At 37.0% G+C, this 11,108-nt stretch overlaps 2 protein-coding genes across 4 annotated transcripts in view; one reads left to right on the forward strand and one right to left on the reverse strand.

The window, feature by feature from the left end:
• The window catches only part of LOC110269972 (heavy metal-associated isoprenylated plant protein 33-like), a 1,650-nt gene extending 493 nt beyond the window's left edge, over positions 1-1,157 (forward strand). The window contains exon 2 of the mRNA XM_021118198.1: positions 928-1,157. Coding sequence (XP_020973857.1) covers positions 928-1,131 — 204 coding nt within the window. The 3' untranslated portion in view covers positions 1,132-1,157. The remainder of the gene's footprint in view (positions 1-927) is intronic.
• On the reverse strand, positions 999-6,677 carry LOC107629691 (protein OBERON 4). 3 transcript variants are annotated; one of them, XM_016332545.2, is made up of 3 exons: positions 3,152-6,677; positions 2,059-2,646; positions 999-1,240 (listed from the first exon to the last, which is right to left on the reverse strand). In XM_016332545.2, exons 1-2 carry the CDS (start codon positions 6,276-6,278, stop codon positions 2,090-2,092), a joined length of 3,684 nt encoding a protein of 1,227 aa, XP_016188031.1. In that variant the 5' UTR covers positions 6,279-6,677; the 3' UTR covers positions 999-1,240; positions 2,059-2,089. The 3 variants fall into 3 exon arrangements, with proteins under 3 accessions (XP_016188031.1, XP_016188030.1, XP_016188029.1); XM_016332544.2 differs by lacking the exon at positions 999-1,240 and adding an exon at positions 1,644-1,950; XM_016332543.2 differs by lacking the exon at positions 999-1,240 and having other exon boundaries at positions 1,733-2,646.

An 11,108-nucleotide genomic window follows, 5' to 3' on the forward strand; every position in this document is an offset into this window, starting at 1 on the left:
TATATATTCATATTATATATTTATTCATAATAAAGAGCTCAAATTATTATGCCTGATTCCTCTTGTCCATGTGATTGATTAGTTGATAAGATCTGTCCATAAACTAACGCATTTAAATTATTAGTTTTAAAATTTTTACCGAATTATCTAATCATTTTTAATTAATAATTTTACATAAAACAACTGTATTTAAATTTTTACTTCTTTTCTCTCCTTTTTATTCCTTTTATTATTGTATGCATCATCAATTTAGCATCGATACATTGTAACTTTCATCTTAATTACCGGTTGTTATATTGATGCCAACATATAATAAATAGTTAATTATCCTAAATCAATTATACTACGTGTATTTAGTCTTTAGTATAAAATATATATTGAAATATAAATATATATTAAAAATAAATTAAATTACATGTATTTTTTTTTTTGTCAAAGATAAAGATAAGGAGACTCAAACCTATAACCTCTTAAATAAATATTAAAGAAATTATGTCATTTTAGTTATAATTCATTGGCATGAATTTATACACAAATACACTAATAACTTATTTTAGTGTACAAATAGTATTTGATTCTAAATACATTATCCAACACAAGAGAAATGACCCACCTTTCCTTTCCATTTTGAAACCAAAAGCTTAGCAAATGAAACTCTAGGTTGAGTTAACTACCATTTTTACGTATAAAAATTTTAAACATTGATAAATCTACCCAAAAAAATTAAAATTATACTTATAATGAATTTTGAACGATAAAATTATCTAAATACTAAAAAATCACCTAAAAACTTTAAATTATCTGTTTTTTTAACTCTAATTATCTTGATCCATTTGTTCCTTTTAATCCCTATCACCTCACTGTCTCACTCTCCAAACATCAACATCCACTCTCCCAAATCTCAACTTTGCCTTTGTTCTTTTCAAGGATTTCATCGATGACGAAGTAGACCATGTGTTTGATCTCAACTTTGCCTTTGCTCTTTTCAAGGATTTCATCGATGACGAAGTAGACCATGTGTTTGATGAGGATGATGAGGACTATGACGACGATAGATTTGACAATGACATAGACACGCCTCCTCCTCCCAACAAGATGAAGCAGCCCCCAAGCCCCATGATGGTGAACTGAATGGGAACCATCCACAGTTCACAAATGCTCCCAAGGGTGGGGGTGGTGGCAGTGGTAGTGAAGGAGGTAACGAAAAGCAAGGCAGTGGCAGTGGTGGTGGGCCAGCCGGCTGTTCCAAGTTCAGGGCAATAATGGAGGAAAGAAGGGATGAGGGAACAATCATCAGAATCAAGGAGGTAAACAAAACAATCAAGTTGTTGAGTTTTGCTCAGAAGAAAAATAATTTGTGTTGCTTGTACTTGCATTGGTGATTGGAAATAATTAGTGAGGTTAACTGAGGTTGGAAGAAGAGTAATTTAGAATTTTTAGGTAATTTTTTAGTATTTGAAAAATTTTGTCCTACGAAACTCATCTTTCATTGGTAGAACTTCAATTTCTTTTTTTCGTGAGGAACTTTGTCAGCGTTTAAAACTTTCATAAGTAGAAATAATAGTTTCCTCTCAAAATTCAAACTGGCATAAAAATTGTAATGATAAACAGTGAGCATTACGATAGACCAACACATGAAATAAAACAGTAAAAAACCCTCTGAGAAGTTTCGTGGAGTATTTGAGATAAAAACAACACACCGAAGATTAAGGTCTCGACTCTAGGCAAACTTTTAAAGCGCAATATGTAGCTAAGTTTATCCTTTTCCTCTTGTGAGTCAGTAGAAAAATTCTGCCTAGCAAATGCAGCCAAATAGTGGGAATTCTTGCAAGGGTGTTTTAATAGTAATCTAGTTTAAATAGCTTTTGTAATTCCAATTGTTTAATAAGAGTAATTAACTGTTGGAATCTCTGTACAAGATCTTGGTTAGCAGCTTGAATCCCAAATGAACTACAACAGCAGATAGATACATCAATCTATGGATCAGAAACTACAGTAACTCATAACATTAAGATGGAATTGAAACCTACAAATTATAAGATGGAAGATTACATTTACCTGAAAGAACTATTCTAGAGTGTTGTCAGCTTCACAGGGCAAGACTCCTTTTAGTAGCTTCCATTTTAGATAAAAGATCTTTAATGTCTGCCTCCATTCTCCTTTTCATGTTGAAATACTCCAGATGTGCCCGTTCTAATGCTTGAAGTTCTTCGAGTTTCTGCCTACGCATTTCCTCTGTCTCACCCAGTCGCAGCTTCGCAATTCGCTGAGTATACTCTTCATCAATTTTCTCACTCTTTGCAAGGGCAATACGTTTCAACCCTTCAGCTTCTCTTCTTGCATCATCAGCACGTGACTGAAACATTTTAGCCTCTGCTTGTTTGATTTTAACTACACTCTCCAATTCATCAAAACAGAAGTCTTTTGGGACAATACTCATTTGCAGCTCAGGCGCCAGAGTCCTTTTATCATTTTGATCAAAGCTGGTAAGGATGTTTGCTGGCCTTTCTAACACAGGTTTCTTCTCCGAATAAGTAGATTTCAGCCAAGAAGCTTCCTGGCTTGGCCCAGCTACCCCTTTGATTTCCTTACTTCGTTCCTTCCCAGATAAGTTTGTAGCCATGGCTAATTTGGAAGAATCCCCATCTGAAATATGGACATGTAGGGTAAAAAGATGCAAACACAATTTAGCTTGAAAGCACTAGGAATTTAAACATGAAAAAATAAAATCAAACTTAGGAAATAGCACAATCTGAGATCTGAAATAGTATGCTTTATAGGCAATTAGGCATGATACAAATACGAAAAACTGCAGTATTAGATTTCCTGCCTTCGACTTAAATTCATGAAGAGTTCAAATCACATAAAATACAGATCTAAGTGTATAACAGAATGACACACTGCAGCAAAACAAATTATCATACTCAGATTCATCACGTTCTCAAGTTTTCAGAATTCACTCAAATCTGACAACCAAAACCTTTTCGTGTATGTCATTCAGACAGCAAATATAACTCAGTATTATAAGATTTATCCATATGTTCTTGTGGAAATTTTACCAATATACAGTGTAGAATTCAGCTAAAAGTATTGAAATAACAAAGCGTTGTAATTTATCAATAATATAATTATCAAGAAATATGTTACTCACCAACAAGGAAAGACATTACGTGCCTCAAAACCTCAGGAAGGTTCGACTTGTTTACCAGCCTTGGTAGCATTTGATCTGCAATCTCATGCAGTTGTCTCCCTCTCATGTCCTTGCTGGCATTAAAAATTCTCTTCACATATTCAAGCTCCTTGCAGAGGGTTTCAACTGGCCAATCTTTTGCAAAATTTTGAAACACCTCCTTGACAAAGCCAAACATCTCAGACGGGTGATCACAAGCAATACAATGAAACTGCATCTCTGTCATTCCTCTTGTCCCAGTAGTACTGTGACCATTTCTAATATAAGACTCCCGTAACCCACAATCAGTATGACACCAGTGAAGGCAAACATCACACCCAACCCAACTACATGTATTTGATGCGTTGTCAAACTTAGAACACACCAGACACATGCATTCCCTGCAAAAACCACTCTTCTGTGTACAAACCTTGCAATCGCATTCATCCACAGGCAATTGGCTTCGACATGAAAGATTCCTACATCTTAGGTTCAGAAAAACTTGAGCTAAATCAGAAGATGGAATGCTGTTGTCTACGTGAAGATAATGGGTTAAACCAGTTTTTAAAGCAACCAAAATTTCCAGTTGTACTCGATGACACTTTAGTAAGACATCCAAGGTTATGTCAGACCTATTCTGCAGAACTTTTTGGAAAGCAAGTATTTGCCCGTGCTTATCTGGATTAAGCATGATTTCCCTAATGCCCTCCTTCAGAAACGCTACAGGCTGTCCTCCCATTTCATGAAACTTTCGAGTCGTCGCATTCACTGGTTCAGAAACCAGTTTTGCAATGATAGTCTCAACAAAGTCAATTCCACCCATCAGAATTTGTTCTTGCTCCTTTTGGCTAGTAGTTCGATACAAACTACCACTACTCCTATCCTTGGCTTCCCCCTTTTTCTCACGACTATAATTTGACCCAATGTCATGAGACCCAGCACTGTGTGTAGGAGATCTAACATCATCATGGCGTCTTGACTGTCCCGAAAACTGCTTCTGAAAACTCAATTGCCTGTCAAGTCCGCTGCCCATTTTTGAGCTTCCTTCTAGGACCCTAGATTGTTGACCCTTCACAACTTGACCATCTAAAACACCCCATGATGCTTGAGATTGGTAAAATGAACCATTTCCATTTGCAGAAGTTATCTTGCTATAAGGAACTTCTTTATGTTTGGGATCATTCTGAGATAGGCTTTGCCAATCAATTCCCTGAAATAAGGGGCGGCTGCCAACAGATTGTTCATAGTCAACTACATTTTTTGTTAGAGAACAGCTTGGATTGTGGTAGAGAGATTGGGAGCCTGAAAAAGACATTGATGCAGTAAAACCATCTGAGTTGGTACAAAATGTAGTACTTAATGACTGCACACTCCGAGCTTGACTGGGGGATCCAGGGGCTTGCGTTGCCATCTCATGAGAACCAATAGGTAACAGAACATTTGGTAAGCTAAGAGAAAGATCAAGCTGCTCCATTCCAAGACCATCATCCTTCTTGCTGAGACCTGACTGCTCCTTTTTCTCCGGTTTTCTGACAGGAGATCTAGAAAACAACTCGAATCCTCTGGTGCTAGGGCCGTCCATAACATCAGCAGAGCATGTGGCAAGATCTCTTGATCCTCTATCAGTCCACAAGCCATCTTCTGAAGAATGGGCAACATTAGTTGGGGTAACAGAGACGCTTTTCCCTTTATCCTTGATGTTGTTGGCCACACCCTCCGCCATGAATTCCCTATTCACTTCTTTTGGAGCTTCATTCTCTTTTGAGACTTCATCATTTAACTCTGGTTTGTCAAGACCTGCGCTAGCTTTTAAATCCACACCCTTGTCCTGTTTCTGCTCCTCTTCGTTAACCACAGACATCGCCAAATATGCATCCTTCTTTGTTTCCTCCTTGCACTCAGAATCGTCAGCCTTCAAACACTCCTCTTTTCTATTAACAACATCACGAGCCAGTTTGACTTCAGTATTAGCAACAGGAACATCCTTCGCAGGATTGTCTTGAACATCTTGCACCTTATCGGCTTCCTTTTCTGCATTTTTCACCTCAGAATCAATGTCCATATTAGGTTTTTCCTCGTATAATTGTGTATCGCCCTTTGCAGCCTTTGTAGCATTGACCTCACATTCGTTCATGACTTCCTTCTCAGCATTCTCCAAAAGGGCAGAATCCTTGCGTTCTTCACTTTCAGAAGCAACTTTGAGAGCCGCCTCTGGTTCAGCCTGAGGAACAGGAGCAGGAGCAGGCTCAGGTTCTAACTCCCCTTCTTCCATTTCACTGCTGCTTCCACTCTGAACCTGCAACTCCTCGGTTTTCTTCACCTCAATGCTCTTCGACTGCTCAACGCTCTTGGGTTGCTCAACATTCTTAGACTGCTCAACGCTCTTAAACTGCTCAACACTCTTGGACCGCTCACAACTTTTTGATTGCTCACTTTCTGAGTCCTTGGACCAAGTTGGTGACTTAGACTTGGACTTGGACTTGTCATCTCTCAGCGATACTCTCGGAGACGAAGACCTCTTCTTCGATTGCTCACTTTCGGAGTCTTTCGACCATGTCGGCGACTTCACATCCCTCAAACCCTTCGGCGACCTTACCACCCTCTCCTCTGCCGTCGAAGAAACTCTACTACTCCCTCTGCTTCCGCCACCGTTCTCATCAAAATCCTTCAACCCTCTCCGCCACGAAGACACGCTGCCTTCCCTCCTCGGCCGGTCCCTCTCCGACCGGAACCCCTTCGGAAACTCCCTCCTCGAACCTCCGCAGAAGCTCTCTGACCGGTGAATCAAACTTCTATCTCCTCCTCCACCGCCGCCGTAACCGCCACCGTCTCTGTACCGATCAAACCCCTTCCTCCGATCGAAACCGTCGAAATCATGTTCCGATCGCTTCCGAACCAACCTTGAACCCTCCCGATCCTCATCCAACGCTCGATCTCTGTCATGGCGAGAAGACGATGACGAAGATAGCGAGCCTTTCCGCGGTGCACTGTCAGGCTTATAGTAGAAGCTTCGCTGCGACGACGAAAATGACCGGTTCAGATTCGAATCCTTGCAGCCATTCTTGTCACCGTACGAGTGGAGATCTTCGCTTGACCTCAATCGCTTCATTCTCAAGAACTTCCGTAAACAGAATTGAAAAAAAAAAATCACAGAAACAGAGAACAACAAGATGCAGCCACCAATCCAACCTAATCAGCTGAAAAACTCCAAAATCTCACTCCGAATGTCATGGAGAAGTTCCGGAAGCGGCGTCTAGGGTTCCAGGAACCCTAAGTTTCAGACACGGCCAAAATGCAATAAGCTAGAAGCGGGGAAGAAGATATGTGCAGAAGACAGAGAACAGTACCGAAAGCTAAAGGACGTTATCGAAGAGAGAAGCGGAAGTCGAAAAATACACCGGCGAAGATTTTCCGGCGAGTGGCGGTGCGGTCATAGTATATGAAGAAAAATTTTGAAAAACGAAAATGTTAAGAAAATAGAAAAAATGGGAAAAGTGTGAGATTTATTGTAGTCAACGGTGTTTAACTAGAGATGAGAAAGAGTTGGACTTGGACACGCAAGGTGCGTAGAGCGCACTCGTCGTGCGTGTTAGGGAAAAGGGTAAACGGTAAATAGTAGTGGGTGCGCATTACGCTTACCCGGCGCAGGATAGTGGGGTTTTTGAAAAAATATAGAGTGAATTTTATGATTTATAATTTGGTGCTAAATTTTTGTACAATTTTTTTGAAATAAAATTAAATATTTAAAATGATTTATTTTTATATTTTTAAAATTAAAAATTAAATTTTAATTTTTTTTAATAAATTAGACAATAATTTTAGACATGATAAGTTGATAACAATCACGAAATATAAAAAGAGGCGCACTTGACTTGTTTGTACTTTGTACTAGTGTGTTCTGTTTGGTTGACGGGGTGGGATCGCATGCAGTGGAATCACAATCCTGTGTGTTTGGTGTAACACTCATGAGGTGACACGTTTACCGCCTTCTGTTTCATGCCATGTTTATTTAATAATTTTTCTTTCTTTTTTTTCCTTTTTCTTCTTGTTAATTTCCATTTTCAAGGTTAGTATTCTCAGTAATAGTAACAGTTGGATTGGAAGCAGGTGATTGCTTCATTTTGCCAAACCCAATAATATGAACGACGGGTAATAAGACCTCAATCATCATTAATGATTTTATGTATTGCAAATTTGCAATGCACCTTTTTTTCCAATATAGTATACTGTTACACTATATTTGGTTTAAGAGAAAATTAAAAAAAATAATAAAAAAAAATAAGTGAAATTTTTTTTGTTTAAATGTTAAAAAAAAATAAAAAAAATTTTAGTATGCATCCAAACGACACACAATAATTCTACTTTTCTTTTTATTTTATCTCCTCTTATTTTCTTTCTTTTTATTTTCTTTCTTCCTATTTTCTTTCTTATATCCAAATATAGTGTTAAACTTTAAATTTAAACAAACAAAAAAAAAATTTCTATAAACCCTGAGAACCTTGTTGTCGACCTAGAGAAGCGGTCACCGGATAAAAAAGATCTGGTAGCAAAAAAACATAAAAAAAGTTAAAATGAATGAACTAAATGATGTAACTCCATTAGAAAATATGGTAGAAGATCCATTAACATACAATATGAAAGTAGAGGCAAATTAGATCCATAAAAACAATAACTGATGAAGAGATAGTTTTCAATTCATCCAATAATAAAAGTGGTGATGATGTGTCAAAGGAACAATTTACTCGTTAAAAGGTGTCTTATTGAGATATGTTGAAAGGTGTCTTATTGAGATATGGTGGTTGACATTTGACAATGACTTTGACAACTTGAATCTTAAAGAGATAGGAGACCTAATTGCCGAGGAGTATAAGTCAGATGAAGATGTCGTAGCTCTTAACGCATAACTAGACGTTCCTTTCAATCCTAAGCCTAACATTGATGTTTCGCTTGAAGAATATGATGAATGATGCAAACCTTGAAAACGACCTCTTATCGTGAAGCCTCTCGATAAGAATCTAAATCTATTAGCTATGGAAAGACAGGTACAATGAAGGTAATCCAGTTTCAAAACTTAAGAATTATGAGAAACGATTTTCAAATTTTATTCAATTAATCAACTTTTCAAGAAGTTAAAAAAATTTAAATCAGAGTAGAATTGTTTCCCAACACATTCAAATCCTTTAAGATGAAGAACGAAAATATTTTCTTGAAAAGATATCAATGCATAAATCAAAGGTAGAAAAGCTTAAAACATTAATCCGTAGAATCAACAGAGTTCCTAACCTTAACTGAGGAGAATTAGAAACTCATGTTCGTCCTTGAAATCCTTAAGAAATTAAAACTCAGAATTGCCGAAGAAGAGAAGCCCCTTTCGAAGAGTCTCCCTCTACCTTAAATAATAACCCTAATTTAAAATTCAAATTCAAATTAAAACAGAATCAAAACTAAAATAGAATTAAATCTATCTAAATAATGATTTCTTCTAGCATAACTTCCAATCTTTATTTCCTTGCAATCTTCAATTAATACCGTCATCAATGGGCTTGTGATTTTTCTTCCACAAGATTAAAAAATTGGAGAAGATTTGATCTTGAATAAGGAAAGATGTGGTCAAAGTCATGGATCTAGAGAAAAATTTCTTCTTAATTCGGTTCTTTGATTAGGAAGATTATTCCCATGCCCTTTTTGAGGGACTATGGATGGTTGCAGATCATTAACTATTGATCTAGAGATGGAGGCCTATGTTTTTTCCCCAAGACATGAATATTCAGAAAATGGCTGTTTGGGTGAGAATTTCTAACCTTCTGGTTGAATTATATATTTCTTGTGGAAGGTTGGAAAAGCTTTAGGTACGATGTTAAAGATTGATGAACTCACATCCATCCACTCTGAAGGTACATTTTTTTTATTTGCACGGAAATAAATGTGCAACAAAAGCTCATCCCTTCTTTTTCGACTATTGGGAAGGATTTCAGAATGGAATACGAAGAGCTCCATCAAATTTGTTTCAAGTGTGGTTGCTATGGTCATAGGGTGAAAAATTGTGATGAACTAATTTGAGATATGCTAACTCGCATGGTGGAGACTACTACAGAGAGCGATCGGAAAGATCAAACAGGAAGGCACACGTTAGAAAGAGAAACAAGAGTGGACTGTTGGGAGATGGTCACCAATCAAGGAAAGAATCTCTTGCAGCGAGAAATCATGAAATAGAATCCGTTAATTAGGGAAAAATAGTTGGAAATGGAAAAAATAATGGAATTAATGAAGGAAATCCCTTTGGCCCTTGAATGCTTATCAAGAGAAATAATAGGAAGCTCAAACAGAAATCAAAAGAGAATCCAAGAGGGAAAAAAAAGCTTCTATTCGGCCAGGTATCAAGTTTTGTCTGAAGAAGACCCTGATTCCTCAAATGAAGGGGATTACAATAACGACAATGAAAAAGAAATTAATACACCAACTGCTATTAAACACAAACTTTAATACCAAAAAAGATCTACTCTATAAATGGGCAGAAAAAATAACAACAATTTTAATACTCCAAAGATTTCTCATAAAGGCAAATATGAGGCTCCACACATGAAGGAAAAAGTTACTGATCTAAGTAAGAAAAAACAAAAAAAAAATCAGAACTAATCTAAACAAGAAAGCAAGCAAGTTATAATTAATAAAAGCATCCAACCTTCCACTATTGATGTGGACAGCTCAAACATCAAGATAAGCGAGGAAGAAGGATATTAAGATTATTGGAAGAAATTTAGTAAGCTAAAAAATATTCTTGCAAAAAAGTATGAAGATGATGAATTTGTTTTCGTGACTGACATTAATGATAGCATTACTTCCTCTATTGTTGCTCAAATAAGGGGACGAGGTGCTCAACACTTTTTCGAAGGAAGCTCTAGCAAATAGCCTCCTGACCCAAGGGAACCAAAACCTTTACACGGAGATGATGATATGAATGCTCAAGAGCAGCATATAGTTTAGGAGGAATCTCCCTCAAGTCCCAAGTCTATGGAGGTTTGAGCTTTTTTCTGTTTATTAGGATGTTTTCTCAACCCTTAACTTTTATGTTTATCATGAATTTATTGGTTTGAAATTGTAGAGGAATAGTTGCTAAGGAGTTCCTTCGTATTATTAAAGATCTTTCTCTCTAAGATATAAGATTAACTTATGTGTTTTAATTGAAACTCATGTCTCAGGTAGAAAAGTTGAAAATATTATCAATAAGATGGGTTTCGACTCTTGGTGTATAAGTGATGTGAATGGCTTCTCGGGGGTATTTGGTGCTTGTGGAATAAAATTTTTTGGAATGTTGAACCCAACAATATTCAAGAACAATTCATACACATGAAGATATCTAACTCTGGGAATAATACGAGGTGGTTCACTACCATGTATGGTAGTCCCCACTTGGTGAAAAGAAGGCAATTTTAGGAGGACCTTGAGTTTTTAGCATCTAATATTTCTAAGCTCTGGTGTGTTAGAGAGGATTTTAACTATTTTATCCTTTAATGACACCGAAGAAAGCTTAACCATCTCCCAAGATTACAAAAAGTTCAATGCCTGCACTGTCAATTATCGGCTCAAGGACATGGGTTTTTGTAGTCCACCTTTCACTTGGCAAAGAGGAGGTACTAAAAGGAGACTTAATAGGTTCCTGTGCAACGTGGAGTTCACTAATCTCTTTGCTGTTGTGGGAGTTAAGCACTTACCCAAACTCATATCAGACAATTTACCTATTGTATTAGAGTTCAACCAATTGATGGTAGAAAGAGAAGAGAAACCTTTTCTTTTTTTTAGCACCATAGATTCTTCATAAAACTTACAAAAATCTGGTGGACAATAGTTGGGAAAGAGAAGAAGACATCTTTGGACATATTTTTAGGAAAAAAATCTTATCATGCTTAGAATGGAGGGAATAAATCAGAAGCTCTCGTTA

The sequence above is a fragment of the Arachis ipaensis genome, chromosome B03 (assembly GCF_000816755.2).
Source record: "Arachis ipaensis cultivar K30076 chromosome B03, Araip1.1, whole genome shotgun sequence".
Lineage (NCBI taxonomy): Eukaryota > Viridiplantae > Streptophyta > Magnoliopsida > Fabales > Fabaceae > Arachis > Arachis ipaensis.

What these genes read in the sequence shown, in the direction of transcription:
- LOC107629691 (XM_016332545.2), bottom strand. Translation starts at nt 6,278, where the DNA reads ATGAAGCGATTGAGGTCAAGCGAAGATCTCCACTCGTACGGTGACAAG. An exon ending in CGTAATGTCTTTCCTTGTTG is followed by an intron (nt 2,647 to 3,151) that starts GTGAGTAACATA and finishes TCCATATTTCAG; the next exon opens with ATGGGGATTCTTCCAAATTA.